Genomic DNA, 24,478 nt, shown 5'->3' on the forward strand with positions numbered 1-24,478 from the left:
CAGCTGTTGCATCGCCTGTTGCATAAAAATGTGCCTTTTCACTGGCCCGCGTCATGCGATGCGGCTTTCCAGAAATTGAAGACTATGCTGAAACAGGCCCCGTGCCTGGCTACTTATCGACCTGGCTAACATCTTGTTCTTGCCATGGACACCTCTCAATACGGGGTTGGTGCAGTCCTTGCACACCGTTTTTCTGACGGTTCTGAACAACCCATTGCTTATGCCTCCAAAACGCTCACGGATGCCCAACAAAAGTATTCTCAAATTGAAAAAGGAGCTTTGGTCACTATTTATGCTCTTTGTAAGTTTGGTGTTTTTCTCTATGGATCCAAATTTCATCTTTTTACAGATCACAAACCGCTTGTTTCCTTGTTTCATCCATCAATGTCACTTCCCGACAAGGCTGCACACCGCCTCCAGCGTTGGGCTCTTTACTTGTCTTGTTTCAATTATGAGATTCATTTCCGGCCGACGGCTCAACATGCGAATGCTGATGCACTGTCTCGCCTTCCCATGGATCCTGATCTGGCATTTGATAGGGACAAACTTTTGTGTTTAAATCTGGATGTTGCCAAGCAGCGGGTTGTGGACGGGTTCCCCATCACTGGGGACAGGCTGGCGGCTGCTATGGGTTCTGACCCTACCCTCTCCTGGGTGTTATGCTGTATTCAGAAGGGTTGGCCAGATCGTCCATCTGCTAAGACTTCTGATCCGTTGCGGAACTACTATGCTTTGCATTACCGCCTCACGGCTAGGAATGGTGTTATCCTCCTTTCCACCGAAAATGCTTTGCCGCGTGTTGTGGTACCTGCGTCTTTGCGTGCTTCGGTCTTGCGCCTCCTTCACCAAGGGCACTGGGACGTCTCTCGCACAAAATCTCTGGCGCGTCATCATGTGTACTGGCCTGGTATCGACTCTGAAATCACACACATGGTCGCTGCCTGCGGCCCTTGTGCGTCACAGGCCGCCGCCCCGAAGTCATCTTTGTCACCTTGGCCTTCGCCTGAGAAGCCCTGGGAGCATATTCATGCTGACTTCGTGGGACCTTTTTTAGTTACTTATTGGCTTCTCGTTATTGACGCCTACTATAACTTTCCTTTCATTGTCCGTTGCACGTCGCCTACCACCGTGGCAACCGCCAATGCTCTAGCTCGCATTTTCTCTTTGGAAGACCTTCCTTCTACTCTTGTTACTGATAATGGTCCGCAATTTGCCTCTTCCGATTTTGCGGATTTTTGTGCCCGTCACAGCGTCATGCATGTCACGGCCCCTCCGTTCCATCCACAGTCAAACGATGAGGCTGAACGATTGGTCCGCACATTTAAGGCTCAGATGAGGAAACTCCTGACTTCTTCTGCTGCTGATGATGCGCTTCTCCTGTTTCTGGCTTGTTACCGTTTCACCCCCATGGGCGACCACAGCCCAGCTGAGCTCTTACATGGCCGACAGCCCCGCATGCTACTTCATCTCTTGCGGCCTTCCACCTCATGGCCACGGGTGCCTTTGCTTGGCCGGTTCACCGCCGACGACCTCGTATGGGTACGGGGATATGGCAGGCGGCCAAAATGGAGTCCTGGCCGCATCTTACGACACCGTGGCCAACGCCTGTATGAAATCCAGATGGACACGGGTGTTGCAGTGCGTCATTCAGACCAGCTTCGGCCTCGTGTGCCGGCAACGCCTGTTCCGGATGCCGCTACACCACCTTCGGCTCAACCTGACGCTCGGGATTCTGGAATCTCTCATTACTCACAATGCAATCCTCTCACCATCATATCGGTGCCAGCACAAGAACTGACGCCACCAGGAGACGTGCCCATGCAGGAACCAGATGACCATCATCTGTCAGAGCAACTCTACTTGCCTCCTTCTCCTACGGACACAGGCACATCGCCCATGTCTCCTGTTATAACAACCGCACTTGATGCAACGGGCAGATTGGTGCACGGGGCCCCAGCAGATTCGACCCCCACATCTCCTGTCATCTCGACCCATTATCATCGGGGACACTTCCGTCCGTACGGGAAGCCGCCTCCTCGAGACTTTACGGCCAGTCAAACAACACCTATGGACGTTAGCAATCTACAGGCCACCTCCATCAAGACCTGTGCAAAAACTTCAAAGGGGGGAAAAGTGTTGTGACTCGTGGATCTTTCAAAGTGCCGCCGCACAGTTACGCGTGTCCTCTACATGCGACACTGTCTGCCAGCCATGCAGCAGCAGCGCCACCTAAGCAGCCAGCCATCCAGTGGCCACTAGACTTGGACTCAGTTATGATTTGACTGTTAAAGTGTACACACGTCTTACTCTGTTTACTTTATCTGTGACTTTCATGTATTGCGTCTTCCTTGAAATATATTTGTTCAACTTGAAGTTATAACAAAATCACTCTCAGGATGTTATCAGTAATTGTTTCCATGATCCACTGTTCCAGTCTTATGGTGTCTGTCATGTCACTGTAGTTGGAGGACAACTTCCATAACACTGTTGTACTTACTAAAGTAACTAGTGACTACAGATACAGCTGTTCTTTAGATTTTCTTTATTAATACTACTGGACTGGACATTTGATTCAGAAACTGGCAGTTTACTCTCAACATTAATAAATGCACTATATTCCACATAAACAGGTGGAGAAACCTGCTTATTATCATAGTGATGAGCAATACTCAAGAATCAGTTGAACAAAATATTTGCAAGCTACCTTCATCATCTGTAAACTACATTTCCTTGCAACTTTTTTAGTGAACCTCAGTCTGACATCTACCTTTCCTACAACTGGTTTTATAAGGTCAATTCACTTCAAATAACTCTGGACACACACCTCTAGATATTTAACAGTTGTGACTGTTTCCATGCATTGCTCACCAATTCTGTAATCTAACAATACTGAGTTTTTCTGCCTATTCATGTGGCATATATTACATTCATTCCTTAATATTGAGGGTCAACTGCCAGTGCCTGCAAGAAATGCTGACCCTTTGCAGGCCTTCCTGTACCTCAATTTTCTGGTTTTGTGAGTTGTCATTTATCATTAATGGTAATAATAAAAGCCACCATCACGAATAAAATGTAAAACTAAATCATCCGATAAGGTGCTGTCAGATAAAATTAGCAGCAGTGAGTCCGGTACACGAACAATTTGTCGCAGGACAGTCAAAGTGGGACAGTGCACCAGAATATTGGCCACTGTCAACCGGGTGCTGCATCAACACTGACACAGGTCTTAACAGCACAGGAGGTAGCAATGGGTCGCCCAAGCGTGGCCAATGTGGATCCGGCAGAGAACCACAGAGTCCCTGCTAGAGGCCTGCACAAAGGACTGCCACACATTCGTAGTCTCCTGAATGGCACGTAGTTTGTTGTGCATACTGAGACTATGCCATTCCGTCTCCCAAAGCCAAAAAACCTGGCGACGTACAAATGAATGTAGGTCAGTTATTGGAATGTCGATCTCCGTAAGCGGTTTCTGTGTAGCCTGTCTGGCCAGATTGTCAGCAAGTTCATTGCCTGGGATTCTGATGTGTCCTGGGGTCCACACAGACACCACTGAACAACCGGACCATTCCATGGCACAGATGAACTCCTGGGTGGTTTGCTACCAAAGGATGACGAGGATAGCACTACTCAGCAGCTTGTAGGCTGCTCAAGGAGTCAGTACATAGAAGAAACAACTCCCCAGGGCATGAATGGATGTGCTCAAGAGCACGAGATATAGCCACCAGCTCTGCAGTGAAAACACTGCAACCATCGGGCAAGGAATACTGTTCAATATGCCATCCATGGACATACACGAAGCCAACATGACCATCAGCTCTCAAGCTGTCGGTGTAAATGACTTCATGGCCTCGGTACATGTCAAGAATCAAGATGACGTGACAGCGGTGAGCTGCAGGGTGAAATGAGTCCTTTGGCCATGTGAAAGGTCCAGGCGAAGCTGCGGACTAGGTGTACACCATGGAGGTGTACATGTTTGGACCTCAAGCGTAGGTGGTAAAGGCAAGGTCTCCAATTCAGATAGAAGGGATCAGATGCGAACTGCAATTATAAGCCCAGACCTGGGTCGCTGATGTGGGAGGTGAACCACCATAGGTGGGAAAAGGAGACGGTAATTTGGATGTGCAAGAGAACTATGAACATGTGCAACGTAATTGGTGAGCAGCCTCCGCAAGGATGCTGGTCACTGGACTCATCCTAAAAGCTCACGTCACTAGTCGAACGCCACAGTGGTGCACTGGGTCAAGTAACACAACGCTGAGGGCTCCGCCGAACCATAAATGAGACACTCATAGTCAAGGCGGGATTTAACAAGGGCTCTGTTGGTTGGTTCATTGATTTAAAGGCAGGAGAAGGGACCAAACTACGAGGTCATCGGTCCCTTGTTCCTAATAAAACAGTGCCACTAGTTTGAGAATAAAACGAACGAAACATATAACACAAAACAAAAAGAAAGGAAAAGCCACAAGAACAAAGGGAAGGCAACAGACACTAAAAGGAACAAAAGAGGACAAGAAAACAGACAGTAGAAACAGAAGAGAGTAAAACATGAAAGCAGATTATAGTGGCTGGCCAACCACGAGAATAAAAAGGGAAAGCCAGCCACTCTGTAACACACTAAAATGTCCACCCTAAAAGCACTAAGGTGGAAGACACAGAGGGACAAAGAACATGCGCTAAAACCTACATAGAAGTATAAAACCCACTCTCATGGATAAAACATAAAACTAAACCTGCTGTGGAGGCATTGTCGCCCAACACCGAAGGCAGGGTGCTGGGAAAGTTAAAAGTTTGCCACAGAGCGGCTAAAAGTCGGCAGTCCAGCAATAGGTGGACAACTGTCATTTGGGAGGCACAGTGACACTGAGGTGGGTCCTCGCAACGGAGTAGGTATCCATGCGTTAGCCACGTATGGCCAATGCGGAGCCGGCAGAGGACAACTGATTCCCTGCGAGAAGCGCGCATGGAAGACTTCCACACATTCATAGTCTCCTTAATGACACGCAGTTTGTTATGCTTGCTGTTATGCCATTCCATCTCCCAAAGCCGGAAAACCTTGTGGTGTAAGACAGAACGCAGGTCAGCTTAGGAGATGCCTATCTCCAGAAGCAGTTTCTGCATCACCTGTTTGGCCAGCCTGTCGGCAAGTTCGTTGCCAGGGATTCCGACGAATACTGGGGTCCACGCAAACACCACGGAGCAGCGGGACTGTTCCGGGGCATAGGTGGACTCCTGAATGGACACTACAAGAGGGTGGCGAGGGTAGCACTGGTCAATAGCTTGCAGGCTGCTCAATGAGTCAGTACACAGGAGAAATGACTCTCCAGGGCATGAGCAGATGTACTCAAGAGCACGACATATGGCTGCCAGCTCTGCAGTGAAAACACTGCAGCCAACTGGCAAGGAGTGCTGCTCAATGTGTCCTCCATGAACATATGCAAAGCCTACGTGACCATCAGCCATTGAGCCATCAGTGTAAACCACTTCAAAGCCCTGGAACCCGTCAATAATCGAGAGTAAGTGACAGTGAAGAGTGGCAGGGTTAACGGAGTCCTTAGGGCCATGCAAAAGGTCCAGATGAAGCTGCGGCCGAGGTGTACACCATGGAGGCGTACGTGAACGAGCCACAAGCAGAGGTGGTAAATGGAAGGAATCCAGCTCGGAGAGAAGGGATCGTACGTGAACCGCAATCGTTGGCCCCGATCTGGCCCACCAATGTGGGAGATGGACTGCCACAGGCGGGAAAAGCAGACCGTTATTCGGATGTGCAGGGGAACTATGAATGTGTGCTGCATAGCTGGTGAGCAGTTGCACACGTCTGATCTGTAATGGACGGACACCAGCCTCCATCAGTACGCTGGTCACCGGACTCACCCAAAAAGCTCCTGTCGCCAATCTAACCCCACAGTGGTGCACAGGGTTGAGTAAATGCAATGTTCAAGGCGCTGCTGAACCATAAACCATACTCCCATAGTCAATTTGGGATTGGACAAGGGCTCTGTAGAGCTGCAGCAGCGTGCAGTGATCTGCACAGCAGTTGGTGTTGGTCAGGCAGCGGAGGGCATTGAGGTGCTGCCAGCACTTCCGCTTAGGCTGACGAAGGTGAGGAAGCCAAGTCAATTGGGCATCGAATACCAGTCCTAAAAATCGATAGAGAGGGGATCATCAGTAAGGTAAAGTTCTGGTTCTAGGTGAACGGTACAATGCCAACAGAAGTGCTTAACACATCATTTTGCGGCCGAAAACTGAAAGCTGTGTGCTATAGCCCATGACTGTGCATTGTGGATGGCTCCCTGTAGGTGCCACACAACAACACCAGTACTGGTGAAGCACTACAAAATGCAGAATCATCTGCATACAGAAAGGGTGAGACAGACATTCCTACAGCTGCTGCTAGACCGTTAATGGTCACTACGAATAGAGATACACTTAATACAGAGCCCTGCGAGACCCCATTCTCCTGGATATGGGGGGTAACTATGGAAGGCACCAACTTGGACACGGAAAGTACAAAGTGACAGGAAATTCTGGATAAAAATCGGGAGCAGGCCTCTGTATAATGTGCCAAGGATATGATGTCACCAGGTGGTGTCATACACTTTTCGTAAATCAAAAAAGATGGCAACAAGATGTTGGCGTCTGGCAAAAACTTTTCAGATGACAGACTCGAGGGACACAAGATTATTTGTGGTAGAATGACCCTGGTGGGAGTCACCCTGACATGGAGCCAGTAGGCCATGTGACTCCAGGACCCGACCCAATCCAACCACCGACACACCATATGTTCCAGCAGCTTACAAAAAACGTAACGTTGGTGAGGCTGATGGGCCGATAGCTATCCACATCAAGCGGGTTTTAGCCAAGTTTGAGCACTGGTATGATGGTGCTCTCCCGCCAGTGTGATGGAAAGACGCCATCACACCAGATCCAGTTGAATATCACAAGGAGATGTTTCTTGTAGTCAGATGAGAGATGTTTAATCGTCTGACCGTGGATCCGATCAGGCCCAGGAGCTGTGTTGGGGCAATGTGCAAGGGCACTGAGGCGCTCGCACTCTGTAAATGGGGCGTCATGGGGTCCACTGTGGCATGTAGTGATTGAGAGGACTATCTCTACCATGCACCGTTTGAGAGTGCAAAAGGCTGGGAGGTAATTCTCCAACACAAAGGCATGAGCAAAGTGCTCAGAAATTGCGTTTTCGTCGGTAGATAGCACGCCATTTATGTTAACACCTGTTGGGGTCTGGTACCCAAAAACTCATTTGATCTTTGCCCAATCTTGGGAAGGTGACCTATGGCACCCAATGGTCGACATGCATCTCTCCCAACACTCCTGTTTCCACTTTCTGATAAGCCAGCGAATGCGGGCACGCAGCCGTTTAAAGGCTATGAGGTGCTCCAGGGAAGGGTGCCACTTATGCCGCTGTAGAGCTCGCCAACACTCCTTAATTGTCTCAGTGACTTCTGGCAACCACCAGGGGACTGACTTTCACCAAGGGGAACCCTAAAGAATGAGGGATAGCATTTTCCGCCACAGAAACAATCGTTGTGGTTACCTGCTCAACCACCATATCGATGTTACTGTGTGAGGGAGATTCAGCAGTGACAACAGAGGTGAAAGTTTCCCAGTCCGCTTTGTTCAAAGCCCATCTGGGCAGGCTCTGTGGGCCTAACGCGAGGGCAGTGACGGGAAGATGGGGAAGTGGTCACTACAGCACAGGTCGTCATGTACTCTCCAGTGGATAGATGGGAGAAGGCCAGGACTGCAAACTGAGAGACCAATGGCCGAATATGTGCCATGTGCCACACTGTAATGTGTGGCAGCCCCAGTACTTAAGAGGCAGAGGTAGAGTAGTGACAGTAAATTTTTGACATCTCTGCCTTGGCCAGTAAGAACTGTGCCTCCCCACAAGGGGTTATGAGCGATAAAATCTCTCAAAAGTAGGAAAGGTTTAGGGAGTTGATCAATTAGTGCAGCCAATGCGTTCAAGAGTACTGCACCATCTGGAGGAAGATATATGTTTGCAGACAGTTATTTCCTGTGTCATCCTTATACTGACAGCCACAGCTTCAAGACGGGTTTGAAGGGGCACAGGTTCACTACATAATGAGTTCAGGACATACACACAAATGCCACCTTACACTATTATAGTTGCTACAGTTCCTGTAATATCCCTTATAGCCATGATGGGAAGGGTCCACATTGCAGTGGTGGTGTTGGGGCCACCAGAGGGTTCTGTTTCTTAGCAGACTACTATTTAGTTTGCTTGCTCTCTCGCTTCTCTTAAGGGGCTTGCTGGGAAGATTTCTCTGAAGCAGCTTCATGCACAGAGGAAGACAGTGAAGCTCTTCATCCAGCAGCTTTTGGCTCCTTGAGCCGCAGGTGAGTGTCCACCATGGCATTAGTGGATACCTTGGAAGAGAGGGCCTCAAGGGACCTCTTCTGCACGAAAGGAGCAAGAGGAGGCTGTTGATATTCCAGCAGGGGGGAGGGGACCGATGTCCCTTGTATTTTCGGAAGCCTTGCTCCCAAAGTAGGTGCTTTGGGAGCAACAGAGGAAGATTTGCCCCCTACCACCAAGAGGGCAGATATACATCTGGTGGCCCAGAGGGCCCACTGCTCGTGACACAGAGTGATGAATCACTGACACTTGGGACGGCGATGGTGATGTAACTGCAACGTATGTCGATGTCAACCAAATCGGGTGTAATCTTTCGAATTTATGTTTAGCCTCTGTGCAAGCCAACCAGTCCAGGGTCTTGTAGTCCATAATCTTCTGCTTGTTTTGGAGTACTGGGCAGTCTGGCGAGCAGGGGGAGTGGTACTCTCCACAGTTGAGGCTCGTGGGAGGTGGTGCACTTTTTTTTTTTTTTTTTTTGGGGGGGGAGAGGGGGGGGGGGTTAAGGGCGCTCAACTACTGAGGTCATTAACGCCCAGTCACAATTGTTAGAGCACATAGAATAGAGCACATAGAATCTAGTAAAACTCAAAGGTGGGGGAGGGGATGACACCAAAAAGTTCTTACAAAGATGCAGATAAAATAAGTGAAAGAGTTAGATGTCTTTGGACAATCCAGTCAAAGTAATGAAACGAAGAACACGAGCAGCTGCTCGAGCGTCATCCGCTAAAATATCCTGTAAAGTAGATGGCAGGGACAGGACAACACGAGATTGACTAAAACGGGGACACGACAATAAAACATGACACACTGTTAATTCATGACCACAAGGGCACTGCGGGGCTGGTCACCGGAGAGCAGGTAGCGGTGGCTAAACCGGCAATGCCCAATCCGCAACCTGGTCAGAAGGACCTCTTCTCGCCGAGATGGTCGGGAGGAGGTTGTCCAAGCAGTTGGGAACGGTTTTACTGCCCGGAGCTTGTTTCCTTGAAGTGAGGACCAAGTATCCCACCACAAGGACACAAGCCTCTTACAAACAACCCCACTAACGTCAGATGATGGGACACAATGGGAGGCTGGCCGAGGCAGGAGGACTGCAGCCTTGGCTGCACATCAGCAGCCTCATTCCCAGGCACTCCTACATGGCCGGGAACCCACAGAAAGGAGAGCTATCATCAGCACCCGAATGGAGGGACTGCTGGATCCGTTGCACCGAGAGATGGACCGGATACGGAGCTCCAAGGCTCTGAAGAGCACTGAGTGAATCAGAGCAGAGTATATACGATGAATGGCGGTGGTGGCGGGCATACTGAACAGCTTGATGGAGAGCAAAAAGCTCGGCCGTAAAGCTGGAACACTGGTCGAGGAGCCGGTATTTAAAGGTGACGGCCCCGACGACAAAGGCACAGCCGACACCATCATCGGTTTTGGAGCCATCAGTGTAAATAAAGGTATGACTGGCAAGTCGCGCACAAAGTTCGACAAACCGTGAGCAATACACTGCAGCTGGAGTACCCTCCTTCGGGAGCGAGTTGAGGTCGAGATAAATATGAACCGGATCCTGGAGCCAAGGTGGTGTTGGGCTCTCACCCTCTCTGAAGGTGGGAGGGAGGGCAAAATCCAATTGTCGAAGCAGGCGACGAAAGTGGACTCCAGGGGGCACAGGGCAGACACATACAACCCATATTGACGGTCGAGAGAATCGGCGAAGGACTGATAAGAGGGGTGGTCGGGCATTGACAACAGCCGGCAGGCATACCGACAAAGCAGTACGTCGCGCCGGTAGGTCAATGGTAATTCGGCAACTTCAGCATAAAGACTCTCGATGGGACTAGTGTAGAAAGCTCCAGTCGCAAGACTTAACCCCCTATGCTGGATGGAGTTGAGATGGCGTAAGAGGGGTGGCCGAGCAGACGAGGCTCCCATAATCCAGCTTTGATCGGACTATGGACCGAAACAAACGAAGCAGGACAGTGCGATCCGCTCCCCAAGATGAACCACTAAGAACTCTGAGGACATTAAGGGAACGTGTACAACGGGCAGCCAAATAAGAGACGTGCGGAGACCAACAAAGTTTCCTGTCCAGTGTGAGCCCTAGAAACTTAGTTGTTTCCACGAATGGGAGAACAACAGGACCGAGATGTAAGGATGGCGGAAGGAACGCTTTATATCGCCAAAAGTTGATGCAAACCGTCTTCTCTTCAGAGAACCGGAAGCCATTTGCCACACTCTATGAGTATAGGCTGTCTAGACAACGCTGAAGGCAGCGCTCCAGGAGGCATGTTCGCTGGGCACTGCAGTAGATCGCGAAGTCATCGACAAAAAGAGAGCCTGAGACATTAGGTGGAATGCAATCCATAATTGGATTGATTGCTATGGCAAAAAGGGCTACGCTCAAGACGGAGCCCTGAGGCACTTCGTTCTCCTGGAGGAAGACGTCGGACAATACGGAACCCACACGTACCCTAAACTTTCGATCTGTTAAAAAGGAATCAATAAAAAGGGGCAGGCGACCGCGTAGACCCCACCTGTGCATAGTGCGGAAGATATCTCCTCTCCAACAGGTATCATAATCCTCCTCCAAATCGAAGAACACGGCGACCGTTGGACGCTTTCGCAAAAAGTTTTTCATGATGAATGTCGACAAGGTCACAAGGTGGTCAACAGCGGAGCGGCGGCGACAAAAGCCGCATTGAGCATTGGTAAGTAGCCGTCGAGATTCAAGTATCCAAACTAACCGAGCATTAACCATGCGCTCCATCACCTTACTGACACAGCTTGTAAGAGAAATGGGGAAGTAACTAGAAGGAAGGTGTCTATCCTTCCCGGGTTTGGGTATAGGAACAACAACGGCTTCACGCCAACGCATGGGGACTTGACCTTCGGTCCAGACGCGATTGTAGGTACGAAGAAGGAAGCTTTTGCCTGCCGGAGAAAGGTGTGCCAGCATCTGAACGTGAATGTCATCTGGCCCCAGAGCAGAGGACCGGGACAGTACAAGTGCACGTTCGAGTTCCCGCATAGTAAAGGGGGCATTATAATTTTCCAGATTCAGCGAGTGGAAGGAAGGTCGCCGAGCCTCTTCTGCCGCTTTCTTGCGAAGGAAGGCAGGGTGGTAATGGGCGGAGCTTGAAACCTCCGTGAAAAAGCGGCCGAAGGCATTGGAGATATCCACAGGATCAACAAGGACCTCATTACCTGAAGTCAGGCCAGGTACCGAGGAGTGGGCCTTAATGCCCGACAGCCGCATGTATGTTGCTCACGAAGAGGACGTCCACAATCGCCACAAAGGGGCTCAGCCTCACACCGTGACGACATATGCCCAAAGTGCAAACACCGAAAGCAGCGCATAGGAGGCGGAACGTAAGGTCGCACGTCGCACCGGTAGCACATCACCTTTACCTTCTCCGGGAGAACGACCCCCTCAAAGGCGAGGATAAAGGCCCTGGTGTCGATGCGACGGTCTTTGGGGCCACGCTGGACTCGCCAGACGAAATGCACGCCTCGGCGCTCCAGGTTGGCCCTGAGCTCCTCATCAGATTGCAGCAGGAGGTCCCGATGAAAAATAACCCCCTGCGTCCTATTCAGTGCCAGATGCGGGACAATGGACACTGGGATGTCCCCTGGTCGGTCGCACGCCTGGAGCGCCGCCGTCTGTGTGGCGAAGGTGGTCTTTATAAGAACGGACCCCGAACGCATTTTACTGAGAGCCTCGATTTCCACGAAGATGTCCTCGTTGTGCTGGACAAAGAACATGGGCTTGGAGGTGGCAAACGTCCCCCCATCAGTCCGAGAACAGACTAAATAGCGGGAGAAGTACTTCGCCCCAAGCCGGCGGGCCTGTCCTTCCTCCCAAGGAGTGGCCAAGGGGGAAAGGGCAGGAGAACCAGAACCAGAGACAGTACCTTTCTTTTTAAAAGAATCGGCTGCAGAGCGACCTGATACATGTTGATGTTTCATCTGTGAAACGTCCGCCCCGATACCACCCATTCCGACCAGGGGCTCTCCCCACGGGCGCCACCCAGTCTCAGCAAGGGCCACCTGGCAGGATGACCATTGCCGTGAGTCCTGATGCCCCAAGGAGACGGGCATCTACTCCTTGGCCGACGTGGGGAGGGTGCAGCTCAGGTATCGGCAGTACGATCCCTGTGTTGTCAGGGGGCTACAACCTAGAGGGTACATGACGACCCCACCACAACGGGCTGGCTACCATGCTGGATTTCGGGTGCCATGGAAAGTCCATCATGATCGTAGGTTCAGATGGGAACGCACTATGGGCGGAACTTGTGCAACCCATCAGGCGTTGAGGCCCAATTTGAGGAATAGTGGGTGTGGTTACAACGCTGTTGCAATGTTGAGTGCCAATGTCTTAGTGCACTGAGGACCAGTGATACACCACATAAGGCGTCCTTCCCCAAAAGGCTCATACTTCTGTAGAATTTTGAAAAATGGAGGTCAAACCCCAAGGGGGACCATCGCATGGAAGGCCGAAATGGTTGAAACTCCTTTTAGTCGCCTCTTATGGCAGGCAGGAATACATCGGGCCTATTCTTACCCTGGACCCGCAGGGGGGACGCTGGGTGAAATGAACACCCCGCCCTTCTAAATTGGCGCGGAGCTTGTCGTCAGATTTCAAGAGGAGGTCACAATGGAAAATAACCCCTGGACCATGTTGAGGCTTTTTGGGGAGTGACAGAAACAGGAATATCACCCAGCTTGTCACAGGCGAGTAACACTCGGGACTGGGCTGGGGATGCTGTCTGAATCAAGACTGCACTGTTTTGCAGCTTGAACAACGCTGTCACTTCTCCAAACTTATCCTCAAGGTGTTCAACAAAAAATTGAGGCTTCATCAGTAGAAAAGAGACCCCATCGGTTCTGCTACAGACTAAAAACCTAGGCGAAAATGGCTCTCTCCATTCTGTAGCTCTACATTCCTCCCATGGTGTAGCGAAGGAGGGCACCGATTTAGGGTCATACCTGTCAACATTGTATTCTATCTTGCCCTTCTTAGAGGCTGCTGGTGTCATACAGTCACCAGCAAGAGATGACTTAGTGCGCTTCATTGCAGGTCATCCGCCCTGATGACACCCACTCTGATCAGGAGCTCTTCCCGCGGGTGCCACCCAGCCACAGCAAAGGCCAACTGGCATGATGGCTGTTGCTGGGAGTCCTGATGACCCAGGGAGACAGGCATCTACTCCTTGGCATACGTGGGGAGTTTACAGCTCAGGCATCAGCAGTGCGATCCCTGTGTTGTCAGGGGGCTACCATCCAATGGGTACAAGACGGCCCCACCACAACGGACTGGCTACCGTGCTGGATATTGGGTGCAGAGAAATCCAATATTGTCATGGAGGCGAAAGAGGACAGGAGATAATGGAAGAAGATGACATACCCTGGAAAGTGTCCTCACCCAAATAGTTGAATCGCAGGTGGAGATGCAGAGCCATGACAAGAGATTCAGGAGATCAAATCTAAGGGCACTCATGCACCGCGTAAGGCATCCTTCCCCATATGGCCCGCACCTCTGTAGAATTTTGAAAGTGGCAGGTCAAACCATAGAATCGGACCTGAACTCGTAGGGCCAAAAAGTGTGAGACTCCTTTTGGTTGCCTCTTACGACAGGCAGGAATACCTCGGGCCTACTCTAACACGCAGGGGGGAATGGTAATGGTCCTATAATCCTTGGGTTACACACAAAGATACTAGAACATCTGCCATTTTTCCAGATTAAGAATGAAATGCTGAGTAAAACTCAACAGTTTTGTGTTACTTTCAAGATCATATGGCCTCTTAAATGGTTTGTTCTCATCGTTTGGTGACATTATATCAGGAAAGATATCACCTTGGTTGCAAGTCAAAATATTTTCTGTAAGAGTATTAGTGATGCCATGTCAGGAAAGAAATCATTTTGGTTGCAAGTCAAAATATTTTCTGTGAGAGTGTATTACTTCTATGTAGCAAATAATTTTCAAAATCTGGAGAAAAGTCACTAGTTGAATCATTTCTATTTATATCCCTCCTCAACTTGAGATATGTAGAGAGCAACATAAGTCTTTCATTATTATTGCTTCTGAAATGCAAACTGATTTTTACAGAGACTTGTCAATGCTGAATAAAAATGATGTTGCAGAACTTTTTCACAAATTTTTCTCTGCAATATCAAATCAAAATTGTATATCTGTCTTTTGAGTGTTTTTAAAAATGAGCCTGACCTACCTTCTTTTCCATTCCAATATAAAAAAGGACTCCCATCAGACTCATCAATCTTGGCTGATTTTTGACAATACCAATGTTTAACCATATGCCTTAAGCCTCCACAGCTATTCAACTAATAAATAAAAAATATTTTTTATATATATATTTTTTCTGAGAACTGCCATTAGCAAATAAGGAAACTTCATTTGCTTGGTTGTTTCTTTTCTTTACCAGTTGTAAATGCCACTCACACATATGAAAAGAAAACTTCCATCATTCCTCACAACTCAATCTAAATCAGTACCAGGGAAGCTTTCGGTTCTCTCACCAAGGCCACAGCCAACATCAATCTTGTCCTCTTAAAAGTGTACTTGTATATTCTGTGTGTGTGTTATTTTGAATGATTTACTTACAATAACAAATTCAATACCACTGTAAAATAATCCAGTTAAAAAATAAATAAAAATTTTAATATGGAAACTGCATGTTTCAACTGTACCATATCAGTGGCCAACAGGTGAAAACTTTAAGCCGATAATCTTACCTCCTTTCGTCTTTGATCTTAAAACTGCTAATAATCCCACTCTGTACATCACATGGTCCAGGACCTCGGCTCTAAAAAAAGAAAAAAAAATAGACAAAAAGCTTATGTATGCTTGAGAATCATTTAACATGACAAATGTTACTTTGCTGTATCAATAAGGAGATAAGAGCAAATTAAAGAAACTACACAGAGGGGGCTTTTAGCACAAGTTCTATCATTTATCAAATAAAAAATGAACAAAGCAACAGAGGAATATTTATATACAATAATGCTGGCAGCAGTAATGAAAAATCAGTTACAACTAAAGCTGATAAAACAGCATGTGAGAAGATTCACTAACAAAACTGCTTGCTGCATGTCATACAGAGCACAGGGAATGAAAAATGGATTGCTCACTTCACTTACCAACTCCATACACAAAGTTGGAAGCTTTCATTTCACTCATCACAATGTCAAGATTTATGTTAACATGTGTGAATGTGCTGTATCCCCTGGCACCACAGCCACCAACCCCACACTCATGTACTGAGGGTTGCCAAAGCTCTGGCCCGCTTACAACGCTGCTTCTGCAGCTCAGATGAAAACAACCCGCAGCAACACACAAGTACACTGGGTTGTTGACAACCGACCCTCCAGCAGTCACAACAGAGCCATACAGCATCAGTCTCACTGCCATCGTGGCACTACCTCACTCCTGTGAGTCACATGCCTTTACTGGTATCCTCCTTGCAGGTGAGTATTTAGGTCACAACCCGAGCACTCTGCAGTCAGTTCACACTTCAAGCTTTATGTCAACCACACACGGTGGTCCCTCAATAGGAGTTCTTTCATTGAGAGCATTCTATACTCCTGGCTCTACGATCGTTGTCCCTGGTGGTTCATCAATCAGAGTTCTACCAGTGAGCACCCTCTATACTCCACGCTCTACACTGGCTGCAATTTGTGGTCCTGCAATCGGAGCCCACTGTAGCGCATCACTTTGTGGGACTTTGTTTCTGAACTCACCACCCTATGAGACAATATCACCAAGGGCTTCATTAAATATGTACATCTCTGCACAATCTCGGTGATTACCTAGTAGGATGTTTCGGTGCAACAGTAGTGCTTGCTTGCTGGAATGTTCCAGTGCTTCGATGATTAACTATCAAACTGAACCCCATAGCACCAATTGACACTGCAAGAAACAGTACAGTACTGATGACGATCACTGTTTGTTCCCTCACTGTCATACTGCAATGGCGAAGACGATAAATGTTTGCTTTAAGACTGTCCCACACTACCATGGCAACAAGGCTCACCATTTGCTCTCTCCTTGTCCAACTACAATGGTGATAAGGATCATCATTTGCTCCCTCCTTGTCCCACTATAATATCAATGATGATCAAATCGACATTTGCACCCTCCTTGTCCCAACAATGGTAATGAGGATCAAAGATTTCAACATTTAGTCAGTGTCTGCTGCACCAACTATTGAAGATTCGACATTCTCATCTCCACTACAATGGCCATCAGGAGACTTGGCTTAGAGATTACGTCCCCACAGTGTGCATTATTTTTTGCTTTGAGCTTACTCAGAGTAACCTTCAATATCTGGGCACTATTTCAGTATGTTGCTGGTTTTTTCTGTATCACATGTGTGCTGTCAAAACCCGCTGCCTCTATTAAGTTACCTCCTTGCTAACTCCGATGATTTCACATATGGCATTATTCAGTTCCTTCACTGAGGTACTGATCTTCTATCCCTGTCCTAAGCCCACTTGCAATTCAATATATCTTATGCCAATTTTAATGCTCCAGTGCACACTCTATATCTGTGGCATCTTCCTCACTGCCCATCCATCCTCTTCCTCCTCGCACTCTCAGTGTTCACTTGCACATAACAAATTTTCTGGTGGTCTCCAAGCTGTTCCTCAACATCTTATACACTTTTTGGCATCCTCAACACCTTCTGGCCTTCCTATTCTTATCTTCATACTCAAAGCCTTCAGTGCACCTGCCACCTCATGGCCTTTCCCCACCTGTCGTGTGCAGTATCTTTCCAAATTTTCTCTACTCCACACTCACATGTGATTTCCTTTCCTTTTCTGTTCCTCCAGTGGCATCTTTTTGCAGCAATAGCCCTTTCCAGAACAGTCTCGCCGGACCCATCTCCACCGCTGCCAGACGCCATTGCCACATGGCAGCATCGTCTTTGGCAGCAGCACTGCCTCCGGCATCACACTGCAGACTCTACACAATTCCAGTCTGGTATCGCAGGCCATCAACCTCTGGCTATGCCCGACCACAACCCCTTCTCATTGGGTCCCTTGCTGCACTACTCCGCGGGGTCTCCATGTTTTTCCTGGCATCCTGCTATCCTTCCTCATAGACTGGCAACCCCCCTCATTCTCTTGCACAGTTTCCACACTAGCACCATGATGCACCATAGCCAGGATGCACCAGCACCACACACCATTAGTCACAGATCCAATCAAGTCATTTGGCACAATTCCCCACTACCATTCACTGGCATTCGCCATTGTGAGCACCCGTCCCATCGACTGGCTCCTTCCTCCAACAGCATCATCATCTTCAAGATGCTATTCTATCTCTTCTCTTGGGGGCAGGGAGAGGGGGGAGGAATAAGGAATGCTGTATTCCCTGCTGACACCGGGCTCAGCAGCTGTTGTGGCTGAGCACCTGAAGGATAATTTGGAAAATATTTCGAGTAGATTTCCCCACCATGTTATAGTTCTGGGTGGAGATTTTAATTTGCCGGATATAGACTGGGAGACTCAAACGTTCATAACGGGTGGCAGGGACAAAGAATCCAGTGAAATTTTTTTAAGTGCTTTATCTGAAAACTACCTTGAGCAGTTAAACAGAGAACCGACTCGTGGCGATAACATATTAGACCTTCTGGTGACAAACAGACCCGAACTACACTCCTGGAAATGGAAAAAAGAACACATTGACACCGGTGTGTCAGACCCACCATACTTGCTCCGGACACTGCGAGAGGGCTGTACAAGCAATGATCACACGCACGGCACAGCGGACACACCAGGAACCGCGGTGTTGGCCGTCGAATGGCGCTAGCTGCGCAGCATTTGTGCACCGCCGCCGTCAGTGTCAGCCAGTTTGCCGTGGCATACGGAGCTCCATCGCAGTCTTTAACACTGGTAGCATGCCGCGACAGCGTGGACGTGAACCGTATGTGCAGTTGACGGACTTTGAGCGAGGGCGTATAGTGGGCATGCGGGAGGCCGGGTGGACGTACCGCCGAATTGCTCAACACGTGGGGCGCGAGGTCTCCACAGTACATCGATGTTGTCGCCAGTGGTCGGCGGAAGGTGCACGTGCCCGTCGACCTGGGACCGGACCGCAGCGACGCACGGATGCACGCCAAGACCGTAGGATCCTACGCAGTGCCGTAGGGGACCGCACTGCCACTTCCCAGCAAATTAGGGACACTGTTGCTCCTGGGGTATCGGCGAGGACCATTCGCAACCGTCTCCATGAAGCTGGGCTACGGTCCCGCACACCGTTAGGCCGTCTTCCGCTCACGCCCCAACATCGTGCAGCCCGCCTCCAGTGGTGTCGCGACAGGCGTGAATGGAGGGACGAATGGAGACGTGTCGTCTTCAGCGATGAGAGTCGCTTCTGCCTTGGTGCCAATGATGGTCGTATGTGTGTTTGGCGCCGTGCAGGTGAGCGCCACAATCAGGACTGCATACGACCGAGGCACACAGGGCCAACACCCGGCATCATGGTGTGGGGAGCGATCTCCTACACTGGCCGTACACCACTGATGATCGTCGAGGGGACAGTGAATAGTGCACGGTACATCCAAACCGTCATCGAACCCATCGTTCTACCATTCCTAGACCGGCAAGGGAACTTGCTGTTCCAACAGGACAATGCACGTCCGCATGTATCCCGTGCCACCCAACGTGCTCTAGAAGGTGTAAGTCAACTACCCTGGCCAGCAAGATCTCCGGATCTGTCCCCCATTGAGCATGTTTGGGACTGGATGAAGCGTCGTCTCACGTGGTCTGCACGTCCAGCATGAACGCTGGTCCAACTGAGGCGCCAGGTGGAAATGGCTTGGCAAGCCGTTCCACAGGACTACATCCAGCATCTCTACGATCGTCTCCATGGGAGAATAGCAGCCTGCATTGCTGCGAAAGGTGGATATACACTGTACTAGTGCCGACATTTTGCATGCTCTGTTGCCTGTGTCTATGTGCCTGTGGTTCTGTCAGTGTGATCATGTGATGTATCTGACCCCAGGAATGTGTCAATAAAGTTTCCCCTTCCTGGGACAATGAATTCACGGTGTTCTTATTTCAATTTCCAGGAGTGTATTTGAAAAAGTTAACGCAGAACAGGGAATCAGCGATCATAAAGTGGTTACTGCATCGATGATTTCAGCCATAAATAGGAATATTAAAAAGGGTAGGAAGATTTTTCTGTTTAGAAAAAGTGACAAAAAGCAGATTTCAGAGTACCTGTTGGCTCAACACAAAAGTTTTGTCTCAAGTACAGATAGTGTTGAGGATCAGTGGACAAAGTTCAAAACCGTCTTACATTATGCGTTAGATGAGTATGTGAAAAGCAAGAACGTAAGAGATGGAAAAGAGCCATCGTGGTACAACAACCGAGTTAGAAAACTGCTGCGGAAGCAAAGGGAACTTCACAGCAAACATAAACATAGCCAAAGCCTTGCAGACAACCAAAAATTACGCGAAGCGAAATGTAGTGTGAGGAGGGCTATGCGAGAGGCGTTCAATGAATTCGAAAGTAAAGTTCTATGTACTGACTTGGCAGAAAATCCTAAGAAATTTTGGTCTTAAGTCAAAGCGGTAGGTGGATCAAAACAAAATGTCCAGACACTCTGTGACCAAAATGGTACTGAAACAGAGGATGACAGACTAAAGGCCGAAATACTAAATGTCTTTTTCCAAAGTTGTTTCACAGAGGAAGATTGCACTGTAGTTCCTTCTCTAGATTGTCGCACAGATGACAAAATAGTAGATATCGAAATAGACGACAGAGGGATAGAGAAACAATTAAAATCGCTCAAAAGAGGAAAGGCCTTTGGACCCGATGGGATACCAGTTCAATTTCACACAGAGTATGCAAAGGAACTTGCCCCCCTTCTTGCAGCGGTGTACCGTAGGTCTCTAGAAGAGCGTAGCATTCCAAAGGATTGGAAAAGGGCACAGGTCATCCCCGTTTTCAAGAAGGGACGTTGAACAGATGTGCAGAACTATAGACCTATATCTCTAACGTCGATCAGTTGTAGAATTTTGGAACACGTATTATGTTCGAGTATAATGGCTTTTCTGGAGACTAGAAATCTACACTGAAGGAATCAGCATGGGTTTCGAAAAAGACGGTCATGTGAAACCCAGCTCACGCTATTTGTCCACGAGACTCAGAGACTCAGAGGGCCATAGACACGGGTTCACAGGTAGATGCCGTGTTTCTTGACTTCCGCAAGGCGTTCGATACAGCTCCCCACAGTCGTTTAATGAACAAAGTAAGAGCATATGGACTATCAGACCAATTGTGTGATTGGATTGAGGAGTTCCTAGATAACAGGACGCAGCATGTCATTCTCAATGGAGAGAAGTCTTCCGAAGTAAGAGTGATTTCAGGCGTGCCGCAGGGGAGTGTCATAGGACCGTTGCTATTCACAATATACATAAATGACCTGGTGGATAACATCGGAAGTTCACCGAGGCTTTTTGCAGATGATGCTGTGGTGTATTGAGTGGTTGTAACAATGGAAAATTGTACTGAAATGCAGGAGGATCTGCAGCGAATTGACGCATGGTGCAGGGAATGGCAATTGAATCTCAATGTAGACAAGTGTAATGTGCTGCGAATACACAGAAAGATAGATCCTTTATCATTTAGCTACAAAATAGCAGGTCAGCAACTGGAAGCAGTTAATACCATAAATTATCTGGGAGTACGCATTAGGAGTGATTTAAAATGGAATGATCATATAATGTTGATCGTCGGTAAAGCAGATGCCAGACTGAGATTCATTGGAAGAATCCTAAGGAAATGCAATCCGAAAACAAAGGAAGTAGGGTACAGTACGCTTGTTCACCCACTGCTTGAATACTGCTCAGCAGTGTGGGATCCGTACCAGATAGGGTTGATACAAGACATAGAGAAGATCCAACGGAGAGCAGCGTGCTTCGTTACAGGATCATTTAGTAATAGCGAAAGCGTTACGGAGATGATAGATAAACTCCAGTGGAAGACTCTGCAGGAGAGATGCTCAGTAGCTCGGTACGGGCTTTTGTCAAAGTTTCGAGAACATACCTTCACCGAAGAGTCAAGCAGTATATTGCTCCCTCCTACGTATATCTTGCGAAGAGACCATGAGGATAAAATCAGAGAGATTAGAGCCCACACAGAGGCATACCGACAATCCTTCTTTCCACGAACAATACGAGACTGGAATAGAAGGGAGAACCGATAGAGGTACTCAAGCTACCCTACGCCACACACCGTCAGGTGGCTTGCGGAGTATGGATGTAGATTTAGATGTAGAAACCACACATGGTTGAGTACTGCAGGATGCCTCAGCTCGTCCCACTAACAAGACTTCCTCTGGAGCTCAGACGAAAACAATCTGCAGCAACACACAAATAAATCAGGTCATTTCGAATCGAGTCGTTTATAACTAAACATCCACCAGCTGCCATGGTACGGTGTGGCACTAGCCTTGCTGCCAGAGGCTTAAGAATTGCCCTAAACAGCACTGCCACTGTTGCAAGAATTCACTTCCCTGAGTCACTTGCCTCCATCATTATCCTTCTGCTATATGAGAATTCAGGTCACCATCCAACTGTTCTGCGGGCATTTCACACTCCGGGCTTTACGCCGAATGCACTTAGTAGTTTCTCAATTGGAGTTCTTTCACCAAGTGTGCTCTATGCTCTCGGCTCTATGTCGTCTGCGCCTAGACGTCCATCAGTCAGATTTCCTCCACTGAGTGTCCTCTGTACTCCCTGCTCTAAATTAGCCATCCTTAGCAGTCCATCAGTTGGAGTCCACCACAGCTCATTGCTTTGCAGGACTTCATCTCAGAGCTCACTGTCTCACTGGACATGGACGAAAAACTTTGCGCAATGTCAGTTATGAATTGCTAGGACATTCCTGTGCAATGTCAGTGCTTACCTGCTAGGACATTGCAGTGCTTCAGCAGTTAACTATCAGACTGAACTGAGTAGTGTCAACTCACGTTCTAGGATTCTGTTTATAGTATTTTGTTTATCATACTCAATAAAGTTCCACTGTTATCAGCTACTTGGGCACAACAATCATAATGTGTTGTTCCCCTTGGTCATGAAAATTACAGAATACAAATCTAAAAATGTTACTACGGAGCAGAAAGAAAGAAGATGTAGGATTATTATAAACAGCTAATTCATAGTCTACAGAAAATAGCCACAAAAGAATATGACAATATATAAGATTATTGTGGATCTGAAACACAGCAACACACACAAAATTACAGGACAGGTTGCAAGTATCTAAAGTACATGGTACAATCACTGGAAATTTTGCTAACACAAAGATTTTCTACATAACCACACTCACTCAATGTGTTTTTTAAGTATAAAAAGAATACTGATAGATATACCAGAAGAAGAAACCTGATCATATTACTGCAAGAGAAGGGAGCACTTCAGTTTGACCCACTGTGCAAAATACACATCTGCTTCAGCAGTATTGGCTTTGTCACACACGCATCCCTCTAAACCAATAACAAAAAACAAAAAAAAATACTTGTAGTGTATCATTGTTCAGGAATAATATCATCCTATGAATGTGCTGCACTCATGCATGCATTCTCTCTCTCTCTCTCTCTCTCTCTCTCTCTCTCTCTCTCTCTCTCTCTTTGTGGTCATTTTTGTCTGGAGTTAAGTTGGACGAGAGAATAATATCAAGTTCTGGAAACAGATAATTCTGGCTAAGACAGGGAAGGTATTAAGAGAATTATAAATAGAAAAATGCCCCACAGACATCGCCCACTCAAAGCCAAGATGGGGAAGAAAAAGGCAAAGGTACAAAAAACATGAGGGTGAAACAATACAGGCACAGACAGGGATTCCACTGGACGAATTTCAGTTTTACCAAGAAATGCTGTGTGCGTAATACATAGTATAAAGGAGGATAAAAAGACAAGAACCAAAGGTCTATATCTCGAGCTACATCTACATCCATAATCTGGAAGCCACTGAAGTGCACGGCATGGGTGCTTCAGATTGTACCATGTATTAGCAATTCATCCCATTCCATTTGCATATAGAGCACTGGCTATGCGTGCATTATTAACCTAAGTGTATCTCCGCAGTCACTATGAAAGCAACACATAGGCAGTTGTCTTATATTACCAGATTCCTCACTTAACACTGGTTTTTGGTACATTGTTAAAATGGTTTTTGCAGGATAGTTGGTGTCATCTTCAAGCAACTACCAGTTCAGGTTATTCAGAGTTTCCACGACTCTCTACCTTGTGTCTAACAAACATGTTATCATTCATGCTGAGTGATATACATTCAACGTCCCCAACTACACCTATATGGTATGAGTCACACACACTTGAAATATATTCTAGGATGGGTTGCATGAGTATTTGTCAGCAATTTCATTTCTGGGTGAAGTAACTGATTCCAAATGTGACTTACTGATATTGCAGTCATGGGGTACTATGTTTTTGCATTTTGTAAAGTGCACTGTTTTACATTTCTGAACATTTAAGCTGAGTTGCAAATCTTTGTATCATTCTGAAATGTCATCAAAATGAATATCTGTATACCGTTTCATACACTGCTTCATTATAGATAACAGCATCATCTGCAAAATGTCTTAACATTGTGTGCCAGGTGACTATTGTACAATATATGCAGCAATGGTCCCATCACACTTTTCTGGGACACACCTGAAGTTACTTCTACAACTCCCGATGACTCTCCAACAAAAGTGCATAATAAGAAATACATAGATGTTCATGATCATTCAGAGCACTTAAAGCTCAAACTATGTGTCTAATTCCCCCCTCTTTTTCTTCTGGCAGCTTTAATGAGGGCAGAGGCTTATATTTGTTAATTTCAAGAAAGTGTATGACTCAATAAACTGAGGATAAGTATTTAATATTTTGGAAGAGTATGGAGAGGGTGACACATCCAGGAACCTAATACAAGAGATCTGCATGAACACTGCATCAAATGTGACATTCACAAAAAATATCTCAGGAGCATTTGAGATCAAGACTAGCAGACAAAGTGATAAATTTTCTTCACTTCTCTTCAGTTGCGTTTTGGAAAAT

At 47.6% G+C, this 24,478-nt stretch overlaps 1 protein-coding gene across 1 annotated transcript in view; it reads right to left on the reverse strand.

Moving 5' to 3' along the window:
• The window catches only part of LOC126175753 (phosphoacetylglucosamine mutase), a 135,136-nt gene that overhangs the window by 97,314 nt on the left and 13,344 nt on the right, over positions 1–24,478 (reverse strand). Inside the window, exon 2 of the mRNA XM_049922718.1 lies at positions 15,141–15,211. Within this exon, the coding sequence (XP_049778675.1) occupies positions 15,141–15,211 (71 nt within the window). The remainder of the gene's footprint in view (positions 1–15,140; positions 15,212–24,478) is intronic.

This window comes from Schistocerca cancellata, chromosome 3 (genome assembly GCF_023864275.1).
Source record: "Schistocerca cancellata isolate TAMUIC-IGC-003103 chromosome 3, iqSchCanc2.1, whole genome shotgun sequence".
Lineage (NCBI taxonomy): Eukaryota > Metazoa > Arthropoda > Insecta > Orthoptera > Acrididae > Schistocerca > Schistocerca cancellata.